General features: G+C 43.2%; 1 protein-coding gene across 1 annotated transcript in view; it reads right to left on the bottom strand.

Annotated features, from left to right (window-relative positions):
* FBN2 (fibrillin 2) overlaps positions 1 to 21,613 on the bottom strand; it is a 415,749-nt gene that overhangs the window by 258,665 nt on the left and 135,471 nt on the right. The window contains exon 7 of the mRNA XM_075324675.1: positions 14,209 to 14,334. Within this exon, the coding sequence (XP_075180790.1) occupies positions 14,209 to 14,334 (126 nt within the window). The remainder of the gene's footprint in view (positions 1 to 14,208; positions 14,335 to 21,613) is intronic.

Raw genomic sequence — 21,613 nt, 5'->3', positions numbered from 1 at the left:
TTCATGTTAGGGAAGTGGAAGAAGTTCGGTTTTTTTTTTTTTTGTTCTTAAAGGGAATGTATAATCAGAAAATGACGTAAAGTCTGAAAAGTAACCTTCATTTGATTGTGATTTTCATAAAAAAAAATACAGAAGTAGATAAGGAACTTTGTAATTATAGATGGGCGGATACTAAAATATTCGGCTTTGGGTTATTTGAGTTGAATAATTTCTATTATTCGTTTATTCATACTGAATAACGAACCCAATTTAAGTCAGTAGGAAACTTGAATAGTTTTCTAGAGGATCTTGGAAGTAGGTCTGGGAGGGCTGTAAAAATGCTACATTGGATGGAAAAGTGCTGAAACTGAATGGGGACAGGATGGGGATGATGCCTTTCTGACTCACAGTTAGTTTCTGGGAATAATGTCAGAATATTACTGGGATTAAAGCAGGAAAATTATACTTACCATTCCATGCAGCTATCACATTGCTTACTGGTCCGATCATTAAAGTTCATGAATATGCACCGCTTAACCGACCAAATCGCCGTAACTGAATCTTTGATTGGTTGAGGTCCTGCTTTCCCCGCCCACCCCCTGTGATGGTATTTGTGATAATGATACTCAGTGCAGATAAAGCAGACAGCAGCCAGCTGTGTGCGTTATCTTGGCTGTGTATAAAAATACGAGGGACCCCATGCAGCTTTTTTAAAATTTGAATAAATAATTTTAAAAAACAGCATATGGTCCTGCTCAATTTTGATACGCAGCCAATGTAAAGCAGACAACTGAGGGCTAATATTCTCAGGCTGGGGAGACCCATGGTCTTTATTTTAAATAAAAAAAAAAATCACCAATTTATTAAACCCCAAAAACACCCCCGCAGGTCCGACGTAATCCACACGATGTCCCATGACTATCTCAGCTCTGCTACATCTAGAAGCTTCAATAATGGAAATGTGATTGATTACTTCAGCTTCTGGGACACACTAAGGGCAGCAGAGGACCCAGTTGTGAGAAACGGTGAGGTCAGTCAGGTACCTAAAGTTCACAGCCGGGTTCCCACAATACCAAGTGTGACCATTAATGAACTCGCTCCCGGATTGCTAGACTGCTGCATTGAGGGGCACGGCAGCAAAGCAGTCTGGCAATCCGGCAGTCTCAGCAGTTGATCCCACTGCTCTCAGTGAAAGTGGAAACCAATGCTGGATTGCCAGACTGTCAGATTGTTGGATTGAAAATTAAAAAAAATGACATAGGGTCCCCCGTATTTTAATACCCAGGGCAGATCCCAGGGCAGATAAAGCAGACACCTACAGGCTGCAGCCCCCAGCTGTGTGCTTGTGCATTATCTTGGACGTGTATCAAAATATGAGGAATCCCATGCAGCTTTTCAAAAATTATTTAAATAAATAGTTTTGAAAAACAGCACACGGTCACTCCCAGTTTTGATACCCAGCCAATATATACATGGAGCACAAGGAGGGAGATATCCAGCAACGGCATCCAGGAATATAAAATTCAAAATGTATTCAATCCATTTAAAAAGCCATAAAACCAATATGTATCAAGTGAACAAGAGTGAGGACTAAAATGTGTATCCTTTGATACATATTGGTTTTATATCTCCCTCCTAGTGCTCCATGTGGATAGGATATTGGCCATTCTCTTCATATCCCTGCACCGTCTGGTGACTGTTAGCTTACCTGGAGTTGGGGAGCTGGTTCCAAATTTTTTTTCCAGCCAATATACAGTAGACAGTTGGGTATTCTCAGGCTGGGGAGGCCCATTGTTAATGGGCCCCCCAACCTAAAAATAGCAGCCCACAGCTATCTTGGAATTGCTGCAATCGACAATCCAACAGCCAGGGTACCGGATATCCCACTTGGGGCTCCCCACTGTCCTCAGTGTAAGTTGAACCCGCTACTCTCATAAGGGCACAAAAAAAAGCAGTAGCAAAAATGGCTATGGCATTACTGTGATCAGTAGGCAATAACCAGCATGCTTAATGACTAAAAATGAGGTCCCAAACATACTGGGAAGGAGACTGGAAACTTAAGAGGTGAATACCAGAGTAACGGATATTGTCAATACCTTAATATTCATGTGAGTAACGAATAGTGTCAAATATACAGTGCCTACAAGTAGTATTCAACCCCTGCAGATTTAGCAGGTTTACACATTCGGAATTAACTTGGCATTGATTGTGACATTTTGACATTTGGACTGTAGATCAGCCTGGAAGTGTGAAATGCACTGCAGCAAAAAGAATGTTATTTCTTTTTTTTTTTTTTTTTGAATTGTGAAAAGTTTATTCAGAGGGTCATTTATTATTCAACCCCTCAAACCACAAGAATTCTGATTGGTTCCCCTAAAGTATTAAGAAGTATTTCAGGCACAAAGAACAATGAGCTTCACATGTTTGGATTCATTTTCTCTTTTTCCAGCCTTTTTTGACTAATTAAGACCCTCCCCAAACTTGTGAACAGCACTCATACTTGGTCAACATGGGAAAGACAAAGGAGCATTCCAAGGCCATCAGAGACAAGATCGTGGAGGGTCACAAGGCTGGCAAGGGGTACAAAACCCTTTCCAAGGAGTTGGGCCTACCTGTCTCCACTGTTGGGAGCATCATCCGGAAGTGGAAGGCTTATGGAACTACTGTTAGCCTTCCACGGCCTGGACAGCCTTTGAAAGTTTCCACCCGTGCCGAGGCCAGGCTTGTCCGAAGAGTCAAGGCTAACCCAAGGACAACAAGGAAGGAGCTCCGGGAAGATCTCATGGCAGTGGGGACATTGGTTTCAGTCAATACCATAAGTAACGTACTCCACCGCAATCGTCTCCATTCCAGACAAGCCCGTAAGGTACCTTTACTTTCAAAGCGTCATGTCAAGGCTCGTCTACAGTTTGCTCATGATCACTTGGAGGACTCTGAGACAGACTGGTTCAAGGTTCTCTGGTCTGATGAGACCAAGATCGAGATCTTTGGTGCCAACCACACACGTGACGTTTGGAGACTGGATGGCACTGCATACGACCCCAAGAATACCATCCCTACAGTCAAGCATGGTGGTGGCAGCATCATGCTGTGGGTCTGTTTCTCAGCCAAGGGGCCTGGCCATCTGGTCCGTATCCATGGGAAGATGGATAGCACGGCCTACCTGGAGATTTTGGCCAAGAACCTCTGCTCCTCCATCAAGGATCTTAAGATGGGTCGTCATTTCATCTTCCAACAAGACAACGACCCAAAGCACACAGCCAAGAAAACCAAGGCCTGGTTCAAGAGGGAAAAAATCAAGGTGTTGCAGTGGCCTACTCAGTCTCCTGACCTCAACCCAATTGAAAACTTGTGGAAGGAGCTCAAGATTAAAGTCCACATGAGACACCCAAAGAACCTAGATAACTTGGAGAAGATCTGCATGGAGGAGTGGGCCAAGATAACTCCAGAGACCTGTGATCAGGTCTTATAAAAGACGATTATTAGCTGTAATTACAAACAAGGGTTATTCCACAAAATATTAAACCTAGGGGTTGAATAATAATTGACCCACACTTTTATGTTGAAAATTTATTAAAATTTAACTGAGCAACATAACTTGTTGGTTTGTAAGATTTATGCATCTGTTAATAAATCCTGCTCTTGTATGAAGTTTGCAGGCTCTAACTTATTTGCATCTTATCAAACCTGCTAAATCTGCAGGGGGTTGAATACTACTTGTAGGCACTGTATTCACTCTTCACTGTTTGTAATATATTTTATCAGAGAGAGCTTCTTTTTTCTAATCCTGGGATGAACTTTCACACTAAATTTCCAAATTCACAGGTAAAATCTATTTTCAGTGAAGACAGATTTTCAGCTCACGGAGTTGTGAGATGACAGTTGCAGCTCATAAAACTCTAGGGAGAAAGGATCAAGAAAAAAATGGAGGGAGGAGATAAAAAGAGACAAGAACAGAGTGCATTTAAAACTACAGTTACACTTTAAATATATATTTTTAAAATAATCATGTTAAGTTATCTTGGGTGACTTTTTTCTAATTTTCAAACCTTGCATTATTTAACCTCTGAATGACACATGACGTACTGGGGGTACATCATGGCTCATGTCAGGGGAATCACCGCCGGCTGCTGCAGTGAGCCGGCAGTGAGTCCTGCACATGTCAGCTAATTTGAACAGCTGACATGTATGCCTTGCAGGCACGGATCTGGATCTGCAATCCACCCGCACCTGTTAACCCTTTAGATCGCGCTGTCAAACTCTGACAGCACAATGTAAATGCCCGCCATGGTAAACGCGCACTCTCCCGCCGCCATTAGATGTCATATGGCGTGATCACATGGAGCCAATGGTTGCCATGGTAGCACAGGGTCATGTTTTGACTCCTGCAGCTATCATGACTCACTTCCTCTTACTGCTGGCAGAGCTCTATCTGTAATGGGAGAGCAGCATTTCAGCAGATCAGAGCTGTGCAGCTGTGATCTACAGAAATGAACAAGCGATCAGATTGCTTGTTACGTCGGGGTACGATTGGAGCAAAACTGATAATAGCTCAATCATTACCCGAGGTCCTCCGGGCAGATGACAAAGCCACTAGGAGACAGGTGTCCAGATGTAACAACTTCAGAGAAGCACAAAACAAGGAAAGATGGTGGTGTTAGCACCTCCATGTATGAGTCGTCCCTGTAAACAACACAGGAGACAAGGGATCAGTCACATGCATAGGGAGCATGATCAGACTGGAGAGGCAGCCCAGTTGAATTCACTGGAGTGCCATGAGAACGGCAGGACAAGAGCGGGAAACTGACCTTGGGTGTCCTGAGCCGCGGATCTTGGTGCGACAAGCACCGATGCTTAATCCTGCCTACCGCTCTTACATACACACATAATCCTGCCACAGACACTGCAGGAAACTCTTGGTGCAGTAGCCACACAGACACAAAAATTCAGCCTGCTGACTGAGCTAACACATGCTCAAATAACGCTCGCATGCCGATGGACGTCACCCAGGGTCCTTTATAGCTTAAGCCCTGCCCCAAGCTAGATGCCAGATGGCAAAGTTGCCAGCCATGGCCACACAGCAGCCACCACGTTCACCGCTGACATCATCGACGGCCAATCAAAGGCCGCTGTGTCATCGGTGATGTCGCTGTGGCCAAAAAGGAGCAATTTTTTTTTGCTGTTTTCCAGTACACTATATGCTAAAACTCATGGTTTCATTTAAAAGTACAACCTGTCCCGCAAAAAATAAAACCTTATAAGATCGATGGCATGATCGATGGACAAATAAAAAAGTTATGGCTCTTGGAAGGAGAGTAAAAAAAAAACAAAACGGAAAAATGGAAAATCCCCGGGGGTGAAGGGGTTAAAAAAGATTCATAAAATTATGTTGATTTTTTGACAATAGGAATCACAATGAACTGGCTTACTATTTTTCAAAGACCATACTGACCTCTGCACAGGTCACATAGCATGCCAAGAACACTCTCCTAAAAAGCTAAAATATATCTTTGTACCGTGTTAGCCAGTAGAGATAAAAAAAATTGTTTAAAAGAACTGAGAGTCCCTCAGTGGTTGATACCTTTTAATGTCTAACTGAAAAGATGGTAATAATAGCAAGCTTTCGAGACTACACAGGTCTCTTCTTCAGGCTCAGTATAACACAAAATCTGAAGAGTCACATATTTATACACAACAGGACATAGAATGGAGCAGTAAATAAGACAAGTTATGTGAAGCAGAACTATCACTATGGCAAGACGACAAACTGTTGTGGCCATAAATTTTGTAGCAGTTCATAGATAGGCAGTGTGAAAGTTTTATTGTCCTCTGATTGGGGTCTGGTCCAGAGCTAGGATGCCCCCAGATGGTCCGAGGAGAACATTTCTTAATTGATGTAAAAGACATAAATCCATGTAACACATTCATTCCTGCTCTGAATGTGTCAAAGGTCATCATAAGTTTGTAATCGCATACTCTTATGTCTCTATGGGACGTAAAATTTCCTTTCAATACCAGCAATTTCATGTCCATGATGTTGTGGCCTGGGTTAGAAAAATGTTTGGCCACAGGTAGATCTATTCTTTTTTTCTTAATTGTGTGGCAGTGAGAATTCATCCTTGTCCTGAGCTGTTGTCCTGTCTCCCCTACATACAGACCCCCAGTTGGACATTTGGTACATATAATTAATTACACCACATTGGTTGTGGTCCAGCTGAAGGTACCTGGGATCTTGTAGTCCTGATGTGATCTGGGAATCTTTATCTTGTCCGTTGTCAATATAAATGGACAGGTCTTACATTTTTTCCTGGTTGAAGGGAAATGTTCCTGTTGTTGTTAGAGAGGATAGAGAGCTTCTGATAATGATGCTTCTTAGATTCGGGGGCTGCCTAAAACACAGAAGGGAGGGGGTCTGGAAAAATAGATTTTAATCGGGCATCTTTTTGCAGTAATGGTTGTAGTTTCCGTGCAGCTCCTCTTAACACCTCCAGATTTGGATTGTAGGTGATTACAAGAGGTACCTGATTGTTTTCTTCTTTAGTTTTATAATGTAGGAGATGGTTTCTTGGTATTCTGGTGGCTCTTGTAATTTGGTTTTCAATTGTTCTTGTGTGGTAGCCTTGATTTAAAAAGGTCTTTCTAAGGCCCTCAAGGTGATTGTCTCTATCTGTAGTGTTGGTACATATCCGATTGTACCTGATGGCCTGACTGTACACTATAGAATTTTTCATGTGTTTTGGATGAAAACTGTCCCATTTGAGGTATGTTGGACAGTCAATTGGCTTCTTGTACAGGGATGTCTTTATTTCATTCTTCCATAGTTTAATGATGGTGTCACTTTCAGACACTTGGTAAAATCCACTATCCTAGACACACACAGGAGGCAACCATCCAACATCAATGCACAGGAGAGAAGGGCCATAAAATCTTTGAACAGCAAAAGAAATCATCATTAAAGCTGCAGACAAGGGGGGTGCAATAGTCGTGATGAACAAATCAGACTACATGAAGGAAGCACACAGACAACTGAAGGACACACGCTACTATAAAAATTGGAGTTTGACCCTACACAGGACTATTACAAGGAACTTAACAAGTTGGTCTCTTGTCTGCCTCACATATCCTTAAGAGCCGATGAACTGATACCGGTGAGTCCAAGAATAGGCACATTCTACATGCTTCCCAAAATTCACAAATCTGGAAATCCAGGAAAACACATCATTTCATGTGTGAGCACCTTCACTGAACAAGTCTGTGGATGGGTAGAGGGTATCCTTAAACCCTTGGTAAGGGATACAACCAGCTACATCCAGGACACTACTGACCTATTGAAAAAACTATCAGCAATAGGTCCTCTTTCAGAGAGAACCATCCTTGCCACCATGGATGTGGAATCTCTGTACTCAAATATTCCACACCAGGATGGATTAAATGCCTTCAAAGTCTTCCAGGAAAATACAGGAATTGATGCCGATTCTGTTGTGAAGCTTACAAAATTCATCCTCACCCCTAATTACTTTGCATTTGACAATAACATATATCTACAGGAGACTGGGACTGCAATGGGAAGCAAAATGGCACCACAATATGCAAATCTTTTCATGGCCAAGCTTGAGAGTGACTTTTTATCCTCTTGTCCTATGAGTCCTCTGGCCTACTACCGTTACATTGACGATATTTTAATCATCTGGACAGAGTCTGAGCAGCAGCTGAAGACCTTCCATGAACACTTTAATCAGTTTCATCCCAACATCAACCTTAAGGTACCGTCACACTAAAAACTTACCAGCGATCCCAACAACGATACAACCTGATAGGGATCGCTGGTAAGTTGCTAGGAGGTTGCTGGTGAGAGGTGACACAGTCAGACGCTCCAGCGATCCCACCAGCAACCTGACCTGGCAGGGATCGCTGGAGCGTCGCTACACGGGTTGCTGGTGAGCTGTCACCAGCAACCAGTGACCAGCCCCCAGCCAGCAGCGACGCGTGGAAGCATGCTGCGCTTGGTAACTAAGGTAAATATCGGGTAACCAACCCGATATTTACCTTGGTTACCAGCGCACACCGCTTAGCGCTGGCTCCCTGCTCTTAGCTACAGTACACATCGGGTTAATTACCCGATGTGTACTGCAGCTACATGTGCAGAGAGCAGGGAGTAGCGCACACTGCTTAGCGCTGGCTCCCTGCTCTTAGCTACAGTACACATCGGGTTAATTACCCGATGTGTACTGCAGCTACATGTGCAAAGAGCAGGGAGCAGCGCACACCCCTTAGCGCTGTCTCCCTGCTCTCCTAGCTACAGTACACATCGGGTTAATTACCCGATGTGTACTCTGCTACACGTGCAAGGAGCAGGAGCCGGCACTGACACACTGGCACTGAGTGTGAGAGCGGCGGAGGCTGGTAACGAAGGAAAATATCGGGTAACCAAGGACAGGGCTTCTTGGTTACCCGATGTTTACCGTGGTTACCAGTGTCCGCAGAAGCCGGCTCCTGCTGCCTGCACATTTAGTTGTTGCTGTCTCGCTGTCACACACAGCGATGTGTGCTTCACAGCGGGACAGCAACAACTAAAAAATGGTCCAGGCCATTCAGCAACAACCAACAACCTCCCAGCAGGGGCCAGGTTGTTGCTGGATGTCACACACAGCAACATCACTAGCAATATCGCTGCTACGTCACAAAAGTTGTCCATCAGCAGCGATGTTGCTAGCGATGTTGCTTAGTGTGACGTGGCCTTAACACTCAACTACTCCTGCACTGAAATCAACTTTTTGGACAGCATCATTAAACTAGGGAACAATGAAATAGAGACATCCCCGTACAAGAAGCCAATTGACTGTCCAACATACCTGAAATGGGACAGTTTTCATCCAAAACACATAAAAAACTCTATAGTGTACAGTCAAGCCATCAGGTACAATCGGATATGTTCCAACACTACAGATAGAGACAATCACCCTGCGGTCCTCAGAGAGATCTTTTTAAATCAAGGCTACCAGCCAAGAACAATTGAAAACCAAATTGCAAGAGCCACCAGAATACCAAGAAACCATCTCCTACATTATAAAACTAAAGAAAAATACAACCGGGTACCTCTTGTAATCACCTACAATCCAAATCTGGAGGTGTTAAGAGGAGCTGCACGGAAACTACAACCATTACTGCAAAAAGATGCCTGATTAAAATCTATTTTTCCAGACCCCCCACTTCTATGTTTTAGGCAGCCCCCAAATCTAAGAAGCATCATTGTCAGAAGCTCTCTACCCTCTCTAACAACAACAGGAACACTTCCCTGCAACCAGAAAAAATGTAAGACCTGTCCATTTTTATTGACAACAGAAAAGATAAAGATTCCCAGATCACATCAGGACTACAAGATCCCAGGTACCTTCAGCTGCACCACAATCAATGTGGTGTACTTAATTATATGTACCAAATGTCCAACTGGGGATCTGTATGTAGGGGAGACCGGACAACAGCTCAGGAGTCAGGACAAGGATGAATTCTCACCGCCACACAATTAAGGAAAAAACAATAGATCTACCTGTGGCCAAACATTTTTGTAACCCCGACCACAGCATCATGGACATGAAATTGCTGGTGTTGAAAGGAAACTTCAAGTCCCAGAGAGACAGAAAGAGTCTGGGAGTACAAACTTATGATGACCTTTGACACATTTAGAGCAGGAATGAATGTGTCACATGGATTTATGTCTTTTTACATCAATTAAGAAATGTTCTCCTCAGACCATCTGGGGGCATCACAGCCCGGACCAGACCCCAATCAGAGGACAATAAAACTTTCACACTGCTTATCTATGAACTGCTACAATATTTATGGCCACAACAGTTTGTCCTCTTGCCATAGTAATAGTTCTGCTTCACATAACTTGTGTTATTTACTGCTTCATTCTATGTCCTGACTCCTGTTGTGTATAAATATGTGACTCTTCAGATTTTGAGTTATACTGAGCCTGAAGAAGAGACCTGCGTAGTCTCGAAAGCTTGCTATTATTACCATCTTTTCAGTTAGACATTAAAAGGTATCAACCACTGAGGGACTCTCAGTTCTTTTAAACAATTTGTTTTTGCTAAAAAATCTAGTGAGTAATTTTCAGACTACTGGTTAATATGTCTATATAATTCAGAGAAAAAGGAAGGTACAGATCAGCTCTGGTATAAAGCGAGACTTTATTGAAAAAATGTAAAATATGATTTCATATTGTGAAATACAAGTGGCAACGCATTATTTGTCTGAACTATACAGTATATGTCTATGTGCCTGCAGTTAGGAAAATTACTGTTCTACTGGCAATAGATTAGCAGCTCAGGTAAAATTGGCTGTCTTGTTATCATATACTGAAAATAAATAAAACAAATCAAATGTAATCATATAAAATGAAGATGTTAGAATAAAAGAAAATCCTATTTTAATTAGTAAAAAAAAATAAAAATTGAAGGTTACATGTTTCTTTAAAAGTCCTTTAAAAGTCAACCATGATGTCTGCTGTAGTTCTTTGGACCGAAACGCAACAACTTTAAATCTGCCTATGAATTGATGAGTAAAAGGAGATAGATATTTGGTTGACCGCTCTGCTGCTCGAGTAGTAGTCGCTCCACACTGGGGTCGTATGTAATTGTAATAGTTGCTTTATTACACTTTTGAAGCTCATACCAAACTCTTGTTCAAAATAGAAATATTGTGGTTCTCCTGAAGAAGCAGTTTGTTAACTTCGAAACACATTGAAAATAAAACCGCATAGATACCCTGATACTGCATATTGGACTTTTACTGTGGATACAAAACCAGCAAAGCAGGTCACCCACTTTCTCCACCATGTTCACTATCACATTGGACCCTCCAACCTGAAGGAGAAACAGCAGGAGGAACATCTCTTTTCAAAGGCTTAAGTAGTGTTGTGGTGACACAACCCCACAAGGTGAGTAGCATCGATTTCTCACTATAATTACTGGTAAAACCCTCTTGCTCTTTAATTGTCCACCCAGTTTCTTCAAATATGCCTATGAGGCAGTTAAAGAGAATCTGTCATCAAGGTTTTGACACCTAATCTTAGCGCAGCATAACAGAGACAGAGATCCTGATTCCAGCAATGTACCACTTAGTGGGCTGTTTGCTGTAGTTTTGATAACATTACACTTTTGTCAGCAGTAGCTTATGACTAGAAGATATTAACCTGCTGCCATTTGGTCCTCTGTATTTATGAGCTCTATATAACCCCACCCCACCACTGATTGGCATCTTTTTGGCTTTACATAGAAAGCTGTCAGACAGTGGTGTGGGTGGGTTATACATTTGGGTGCTGTCAGATGGCCGTATAACTTCGGCGACAATCACATCTCACTGCTCTCACTAGCCGGTGGCTTTCTAGACCCAACTGTGACAGCTTCATAAAAATAAATGGTGTCACGCTTGGGTCAGGAGAGTTGCCGGCCAGTCTGACCATTGCGATGTGATTGTAAAACCTGGTGACTGTTTTCCTTTTAGTTTGTGTTAGGAGACCAACAGCTGGTAGCTACATCGTGGTCTGTACTTAAATTATGAATGTCGGATGTGTGAAATTGACCTGAGACATGGACTAGCGGAGCCTCCAAAGAACATGATGCCCTTTGTGAGTGGCACTCTGATCTCCTCTATATATGCTGGGGGTTTCGGTTATAAGGCAATCTTTTTAAAATTAATAACAGATAAAAACTGTCTTGCTGACTTGTATATACAAAGCTCTAAACTGAAATGTATCACTTTCAAACTTAATTTTAAACTACAAAAAGAATCATAGAACTTATTGTAATAGAAAGAAAATGTTCCTTATTTGTAAAATGTGGTATACTTAGTGGTTTCTATGGAAAAACTATTATTAAAGTCTGAATCCATTCGTGAACTAGTTTTTCTGTATGTTAATTACAATAAAATAAGTGTTATGCTTTTTACCTCAAACCCTCCGGTCTCCATTAGCTTTGTGCAATGGTGGCCATATACATTTAATAAAAATACAGTGTGTCCACCCATATCCTGTCCACCGCCATTAACTTGAGAATGGCGGCAGCTATAGGCATAGAAGTGGTGTCTAGGTATAGTAAAGTAGCCATGCGCTACACAATGAAACCACCTATAGTGCCACCTGGTGGAAAACAACGGAGTTAGCATTTTTATCTCGAAGACGGAACGAGATAGAGCAAAAAAGTGAAATACAAAGTTGTAGTGCATCATCAAGTCAACATGAATCGACACCTTGCATACAGAAATGCTATGATATGAAACCCATGACCCCAACAAAACATTGAATGCTGGTCACGCATATGGCGCTCATTTAACTTTGATGCTCAAAGTGGCCACCGTCAGCTGCAATGCACATCTGGACTCTGGACAGCATACTGTATCTTGTTGCCCGTTGTGCAATATGGTAGGTGACTCATTTGCACAAGCATCTGTGATACGTCATCGTAGCTCCTGCAATGTTGGTGGAGGGGTCGCATACACCTGCTGTCTGTTGTGACCTCACAGAAAGAAGTCCAATGGGGTCAGGTCAGGTGATCGTGGAGGCCACTCCACACAGCCTCCATACCCAATGACTTGTAGGAAGATCTCCATGAGGTATCACTTCAGCCTTGTTAGTTTTACACGTTCTAATCATAGCTTTTCTGTATGCAAGGTGTCAATTCATATTGAACTGATGATGCCCTACAACTTTGTATTTCACTTTCTTTCTCTATCTCGTTTTTGAGATAAAAATGCTAACTCTGTTGTTTTCCACCAGGTGGCGCTATAGGTGGTTTCATTGCGCAGCACATGGCTACTTTACTATACCTAGACACCATTTCTATGCCTATAGCTTCCGCCGTTCTCATGTTAATGGCGGTGGACTGCATATGGGTGCATTTACTGCTAATTATTTTGCACTCACAATATGGCTGTGTTCAGACAACCATAGAGTCTTTCATGTAAGAGAAATGGATTGATTATGCAAATGGCACTCTGATCAGAGTATGATCTGAGTGTCAGCTAAGGGTACCTTCACACTTAGCGATGCAGCAGCGATCCGACCAGCGATCTGACCTGGTCAGGATCGCTGCTGCATCGCTACATGGTCGCTGGTGAGCTGTCAAACAGGCAGATCTCACCAGCGACCAGTGAACAGCCCCCAGCCAGCAGCGACGTGCAAGCGACGCTGCGCTTGCACGGAGCCGCCGTCTGGAAGCTGCGGAGACTGGTAACTAAGGTAAACATCGGGTATGGTTACCCGATGTTTACATTAGTTACCAGTGTGAGCAGGGAGCAGGGAGCCGCGCACACTGAGTGCTGGCTCCTTGCTCTCCTAGCTACAGTACACATCGGGTTAATTAACCCGATGTGTAATGCAGCTACATGTGCAGAGAGCAGGGAGCCGCGCACACTGCTTAGCGCTGGCTCCTTGCTCTCCTAGCTGCTGTACACATCGGGTTAATTAACCCGATGTGTACAGCAGCTACATGTGCAGAGAGCCGGAGCCGGCACTGGCAGCGTGAGAGCTGCAGAGGCTGGTAACTAAGGTAAATATCGGGTAACCACCTTGGTTACCCGATGTTTATCTTGGATACAGCTTACCTCAGCTGTCAGACGCCGGCTCCTGCTCCCTGCTCGCTTCATTTGTCGCTCTCTTGCTGTCACACACAGCGATCTGTGTGTCACAGCAGGAGAGCGGCTTTGAAGAAAACGAACCAGGGCTGTGTGTAACGAGCAGCGATCTCGCAGCAGGGGCCAGATCGCTGCTCATTGTCACACACAGCGAGATCGCTAATGAGGTCACTGCTGCGTCACAAAAACCGTGACTCAGCAGCGATCTCGGCAGCGAGCTCGCTGTGTGTGAAGCACCCCTTAGTGTGGTCCGATTATAGCACAGGCGAGGAGAAGTTGAAGTACTCTATTTCTCCATCTTCTCCCTTCTGTGAGCCCGCAGAAATCGGATGACATCTGAGTGCTGTACAGTGATTTCCACGCACCCACAGACTTCTATGGGAGCACACTATCCAATTTGCGCTTCCGCTTTGTCATGCTGCGTTTCTTTTTCTCATACCACATAGTATAATATTGGACCAACTGCTATGTGATAAAAAAATGGACAGCACTCATCCAAGTTAAGCACTCATGTGAGCGAACAGGAAATAATAAGATGCTGTATATACAGGTGGGTATCATAGACCTGTCAATGGATGTATTTATGGGGCTTACCTTCACATTTTTGTGTGGATTCACTCTGCTTATGACCAATAGGACACCTGCATTCATACGATCCATCTGTATTTAAGCAGTTACCTCCTTGGCAGAGTCCTGGGATTGCTTGGCATTCATCAATATCTGAACATTAAAAAAAATATTTACAATGAGAATGTAGAAGAAAACAAAAGAATAAAGATCCACAAAAAGATAAATAGGTACCCTTTAATTTTAGCTACTTGACTCATGATGATGATGATGATGATGATTATTATTATTACTTCATAATAAAATATCATTACTGATTATCATAATTTTATGTCATCCTTTACTGTTTATATTTTTAAATGTTACAATTTTGTTTTAGCCTTTTTAAAACCATAAGACACAAGTAATAAATAAGGGTCCTAAGTAAGTAAATGGGGTGTAAGTGTATAGCAAGTACAAAAGTCATATAAATCTAAGACCATATTCATACATTATTATTTGGCATCAGTGTTTGTAAGCCAAAAGCCGGAGGAAAATCTACAGAGAAAAAACTATAACAGAGATTTGTACTTCTCTGCTTTGGAGTAAATCCTGGTTTTGATTAATAAATCCTGATGATGGACTGACCAGCAGTAACTTATGTGTATGCACCAATACTTCAGATTACAGCAGATAGAAAATATCACAGTGGGTTTAAAAATCAGGTTTTTAAGAGTAAACTGGCAAATCCTCACCATATTTTTATGTATAAACGCCCTTAAATCTCATCTACAAAAAAAAAAAAAAAGAAACGTGCAGAATTTGGCTTTTCTACATGAAAGAATAATCTTGTTTATGTTTGTGCATGTTTTCATCTTCACACTAAGTGAAAACATCAACTGACTGTGACAATATGCTGACAAAGCAATAACTACTGTATGAAGAAATTCTTTTGGAAGAAAACAGTACTTACATTTGCAACGTTTCATGATAAATTTTATTATTGATCCACACAACTATTCACATCTATTCATACTTTATTACCCCAGAAAGAACTACATAACATTATGACTAGAGATGAGCCACCCCCCTAGAGTTCGAGTTCGGTTTGGTTCGTCGAACTGTGCACCGTTCGACAAGCCGTTCGACGAGCCGTTCGATGAACCTCTCGAACCCCAATGAAAACAATGGGAGGTAATCACAAACACATAAAAACACATTATAAATGTACACATACAGTTAATAAACATTGCCATAACACTTACCGGTCCCCGCGATGCGTCCTGCACTCTGTCTCCCGCCGCTTTTCCATCGGTAATAGCTGCGTCCTCCCGGTAACCAGCAGTGATGACAGGACCTATCGTGACTTCAAAATAGCCATGTGACCAGTCACATGTCTATTATCTCATTGGCTACAGACTGGTCACATAGCTTTGACGTCATGCTAGGTCCTGTCTTTGCACTCTCCGGTACACAGTGCACGTTTGTGTATCGCCGTGTACCGGCGACATGCTCTGGCACACGGTTGACTCCACGTTCTACTTCCCCGTTACGTTATTGACCGGCTGACACAGCCGGTCAATAATGGAGATCACCGTTGCCATAGCAACGCGCCTGTTAGCGATGACATCACCGCTAACAGCCCAGCGGTATCGGGAATCACGTGATCGGAGCACCATTGCTATGGTAACCCGTCTGTCAGCGGTGACGTTACCGCTAACAGCCAGCAGCACTGATCACTCATGGAGTGAAAAGCCTGCACGGGGAGCTGCAGCGTCTTTCTCCCATGCAGTGCTGCTGATGGAGCAGAGCTGCATGGGCTGAAGGAGAAAGAAGACAGAAGACCATGGATAGTGGAGGGATAAGAGGGAGTAATAAACATGGAGTCTCTAAGTGTGTCTGTGTATTTATTTCTATTAAAGTATTTTTTCTCTGTGTGGTGTCTTTTTTTAACCCTTTATTGGAGATTCTTAATGGCTGAGTCAAACTTGCCTGACATTAAGAATCTCTGACTTAATACTAGCTAGTAAAACAAAGCTAGTATTAACTCATTATTACCCAGCGAGCCACTGGCATCAGGGCAGCTGGAAGAGTTGAATACAGCGCCAGAAGATGGCGCTTCTATGAGAGCGCCATTTTCTGGGGCGGCTGCGGACTGCAATTCACAGCAGAGGGGCTCAGAAAGCTCGGGCTAACCTGTGCTGCGGATCCAATCCCCAGCTGCCTAGTTGTACCCGGCTGGACACAAAAATGGGGTGAAGCTTACGTCGTTTTTTTTTTAATTATTTCATGAAATTCATGAAATAATTAAAAAAAGGGCTTCCCTATATTTTTAGTTCCCAGCCAGGTACAAATAGGCAGCTGGGGGTTGGGGGCAGCACGTACCTGCCTGCTGTACCTGGCTAGCATACAAAAATATGGCGAAGCTCACGTCATTTTTTTTGTAGTTTTTTGGCAAAAAAAATAAAAAATGCTTCCCTGGATTTTCCATTGCCAGTGAAGGTAACACCAAGCAGTGGGGGTTAGCAGCCAGTAGCTGCTTGGATTACCCTTAGCTAGCAATACAAAAAATGCAGCGGGAGCCCATATATATTCTTTTTAATTATTTATTTAAATAACTAAAAACAAAAAGGTCTTCCCTGTATTTTGATTGCTGGACATCACAGTGCTGTAAAAATAAATCTTTAAAAAAAATGACATAGCGCTCCGCAGTATTTTTGATTCTCAGCGCAGATAAAGCAGACAGCTACGGGTTGCACCCCCATCTGCCTGGCGTTACCTTGGCTGGCAATCAAAATACAGGGAAGCACATTAATTTTTTTTATTTAAAAAAATAGTTAAAAAAAAATGATGTTGGGTCCCCCCATTTTTGATAGCCAGCTAGGGTAAAGCAGAAGGCTGTGGCCTGAAAACCACAGCTGGCAGCTTTACCGTGGTTGGGGATCCAATGTGGAGGTCACACCAGGCTCTTTTTTTATAATTATTTTATAAATATTATTAATTACCAAAAAAAGTAGGGTCCCCCCTAAATTGGATCACCAGCCAAGGTAAAGCGGACAGCTGTGGTCTTTTATTCTCAGGGTGGGAAGGTCCATAGTTATTGGCCCTTCACAGCCTAAAAATAGCAGGCCGCATGCGCTCCAGAAGTGGCGCATCTACTAGATGCGCCAATCCTGGCGCTTCACCCCAAAAAAAAAAATGACGTAGGGTTCCCCCTATTTTTGATAGCCAGCTAGGGTAAAGCAGACGGCTGCAGCCTGCAGACCACAGCTGGCAGATTCACCTTGGCTGGTAATCCAAAACTGAGGGCACCCCACGCTGTTATTTTAAATTAAATAGATACAAAAAACACACGTGAGGGTCCCCCCAAAATTTGATCACCAGCCAAGGTAAAGCGGACAGCTGGGGTCTGATATTTTCAAACTAGGGAGGTCCATGGTTATTGGATTCTCCCCAGCCTAAAAATAGCAGGCCGCAGCCGCCCCAAAAGTGGCGCATCCATTAGATGCGCCAATCCTGGTGCTTCTCCCCAGCTCATCCCGTGCCCTGGTGCGGTGGCAAACGGGGTAATATATGGGGTTAATACCAGATGTGTAATGTCACCTGGCATCAAACCCTGGGGTTCGTGAGGTCAGGCGTCTATCAGATACCCGACATCAACAACCCAGTCAGTAATAAAAACAAAATAGATGACAAACACATTTTTATTTGAAAAAACACTCCCCAAAACATTCCCTCTTTCACCAATTTATTAGAAAGAAAAACAAATCCAGGTCTGATGTAATCCAAGCGGTTCCCACGGCGATCCATACCATAGTCAATATCCCAGTCAATGAAGAGCAGAATGTTCCCCATTGGCTGGGAGAGCAATGCAGTAACCTGAGCTAACATCAATAGGTCAGCCCAGGTCACTGCTGGGCATGACAAGTGCTGCTGTCAGGAGGATAGCAAGGTACATTACCTGCGGTGACGATCTCCTGCACTGCTGATAGCAGAGCTCTCACTGATTTCAATGACTGCCGCCTTCACAACCAAGTATCGCGGGAGCCTGTGACGTTACCGCTAGTCACAGTCTCGGGTCGGCAGCGAGAGAAGGAGATGTGACAAGCGGCGGCCAGGGAGGACAGTGACAGCGCTGAGGTCGGGAGGGCGGGACTTCATTACCGCAGGTAAGCCGAGCAGGGTAATGTGTGCGGAGTGCGAGGTGGGTGGAGCCGAGCGGGGCAATGTGTGCGGAGTGCGAGGTGAATGGAGCCGAGCGGGGCCATGGGTGCGGAGTGCGAGGTGGGTGGAGCCAAGTTTGGTAATGTGTGCGGAGTGTGAGGTGGGTGGAGCCAAGCGGGGTAATGTGTGCGGAGTGCGAGGTGGGTGGAGCCAAGTGGAGTATTGTGTTCGGAGTGCGAGGTGGGCGGAGCCAAGCGGGATAATGTGTGCGGAGTGTGAGGTGGGTGGAGCCAAGCGGGGTAATGTGTGTGGAGTGCGAGGTGGGTGGAGCCAAGCGGGGTAATGTGTGCGGAGTGCGAGGTGGGTGGAGCCTAGTGGGGACATGTGTGCAGGCGGCGGAGTGCGAAGTGGGTGAAGCCTAGCGGGGCCATGTGGCACTGAGGACGTCAGTGTCGGGGACTGCATGGCTGGGGACAGGTGAGTGTGAGTGTGTGTGTGTGTGTACATGCCGAGTGCAGGAGAGGGCGGAGCCAAGCGGGGAAGTGTCGGCTCCCTGCACACATAACCAGAGTAAATATCGGGTTACCAAGCAAAGCGCTTTGCTTGGATAGCCGATATTTACATTGGTTACCAGCTTACCGCAGGCTGCCAGCGATGGCTCCCTGCACACTGTAGCTGTAAAAAGCCCTGCTTTTGGTGATCGAACTGTTCTCAAACGTAACTCAAACGGTTGAGCTTTTAGCAAAAAGCTCGAGTTCGATCTCGAGCACCCCCCAAAATCACTCAAACATGAAATTGGCGAACCTCAAACCTCCAACATCGCTCAACTCTAATATGACACAATCCCCTACTATATCAAAGGAAATTTGTCAGCAGTGTTTTGCTATGTAATCTGAAGACAGCATGCTGCACGGGTTAAAAAATAGAAATTAGGGATGCCTGTCTTGTCAAGGTCCGATCTGTTGTTTATTTTCAATGGTTGTTTAAGCAGCAGTACTTATCATTGTTCGGACTGCAAAGTCACGCAAGCTCACTCCTTTAGTTGACACCTCACTGCCAATGTACAATCTCGATAGAGAGCCTGGTGTGGGCAGGACAGCTCTCATCTCTGCTAGATGGCTAAATCTAAAAATTCAGATTGTGTCAGAATGGCTGCACCCAGTAATCTAAGTGATACATCGTTAGAGTAAGAATCTCTTTGCCTACGTCATGCTGTTCTCAGATGAAGTAGCAAAAACCTGCTGACAGATTCCGTTTAAAAGATCTCACTAAACCTATATCCATAAGACTTCAACTGGATAAACAATTGTACTTGTAAAAAAGAATAAAGACTCTTACAGAATATAATGTCACTAGGGAATAAGTTATTTGTGTCTTTTAGCCCTTGACCCGTCCACCCCCTGCTTGTTACTTTATCACTTAGCTATGCCTTTGTTCTCTGTTGTAATAAACTGGTTACGTTCAAAATAAACATGGAGAGTGCAGAAATCTCAGCAGTTCCCACATTGTCTAAAAGCAGAAGATTAAATAATTACTCAAATTTTGCAGTCAGGCACATGGGTATTACATTTCAGAGATGATCATTAAAATCTATCTAACAAAAAACATTAATAGAATAATTTCCCTTTACAGAATGAGCCCAACTATTCCATACACATGAACGTGTGCATATTTATGTCAAGGCAATCAACTCCGTCAAGACTCTTCTAAGGAACATAGGATTGGGCATGTTGAAATTCAACATATCAGTCCTTTTGATAAAACAACATGCCATAAAGGAGTCAGGGGATTCCAATATGTATTAAATGCTCTGCTGCGCCATCTGAAAAAGGAGGTTTAGGCAACTGTTATGTAATGTGTTTGGGCGACTTCTGACTCCCTCTATAAGGTCTCTAAACTTTTATTTACTGTACTTCTCAATTTACTGATATAACACTGACATAATAGGCAGGTTGTCATCATTCACTTCAGGACCTTACTCTCAGGTTCCCCATACTAATTCTCTGATCGGAATTTCCCTACCTTAGTTACACATACTTTCAAGAGAAATTTATTAGTTTGTAAAATTAAAGTGTGGGAGGAAATTCACTCTTCCTGAAGAAAAGAAGCACGAAACGCGCATTGGGGCTGCTGGGCGGTCATAACATTGTGTGTCATATGTAAGTTTTACTCTTTATTCCTTTGGTGAAAAATATTTAGATATACAGCCCGTATCTTAATTAACCAGTATTGTGGGCCATTACTGATACCGATTTTAGTTATCTATATATATTATTATACCTGGTTGGTTATTCTTTGTATGTGTGCTGTAATTATATAAATTTGTTTTATAAAGGATATTACTGTGACCCCATGTATTTTTTGATTTTTTTTTTACCCAGCATTTGCTGGTAGCACCTGCTTGAAGTGATTATGTGATATGAATTTTATTAATTGATAAATACATTTTGAGCTTTTCTACTCTAAGTGTGGACATTGAGTATACTACTGCAGTTCATAGGGCCATGTGGCCATTGCATCAAGGTATTATAAGAGTTCTTCAGTAGATTCTTCTATGACCCTTCTGCTAAATTGTTTAAAAGGAATCTATCTTCAAGTTTATGGCACATAATCTGAGAGCAGCATATCGTAACGACAGAGACCTGGATTCCAGAAATGTGTCACTTAGTAGGTTGCTTGCTGTAGTTTTATTCTAAGCACAGTTTTATCAGCAGGAGAATATGACTATAAAAATAGGAGTCCTCAATATTTATGAGCTTTGTTTAGCCACACCCCCACCTCTGATTGGCAGCTTTTTGCCTATCACATATTTCTGTGTAATCAGTGATGTGGGTGCGGTTACTAAAAGAACAGGCAGATCGGTATTCTGAGAAGCGTTATATCTACAAAACAGTGATTTTATGTGACCTCCAAGCAGCCCATTAAGTGACATAGCTATAATTAGTGTGACAGCCCAAAAATGTTGCTGATGTCCAATGGGGAAGCAAAAACCTAGTGATAGATTCCTGACGTTTATGAATTCTTAATATGGCAACACACAAAATCAGACATATTCGGACCTGTGGAAGCACCTGTTTCAGTGCGAAATGGCCGTTGTCCGGCGTACCTGCACTCCCCCCTCCCCACTTATGCTGTAACTTTGCTTACAATCGCATATTAAAATATTGCATATACTCCACCGTGAAGTGCCGCCTCTCCTGTTTTAACGGATTCATCGGACTGCTTCTATATTGGCAGAGCACCACCGAAGTTTGCTGGAGACCCGATATCCAAGAGAACCACAACCCAT

The sequence above is a fragment of the Anomaloglossus baeobatrachus genome, chromosome 1 (assembly GCF_048569485.1).
Source record: "Anomaloglossus baeobatrachus isolate aAnoBae1 chromosome 1, aAnoBae1.hap1, whole genome shotgun sequence".
In the NCBI taxonomy this organism is placed as follows: Eukaryota; Metazoa; Chordata; class Amphibia; order Anura; family Aromobatidae; genus Anomaloglossus; species Anomaloglossus baeobatrachus.
This window is presented reverse-complemented; position numbering and strand designations above follow the sequence as displayed.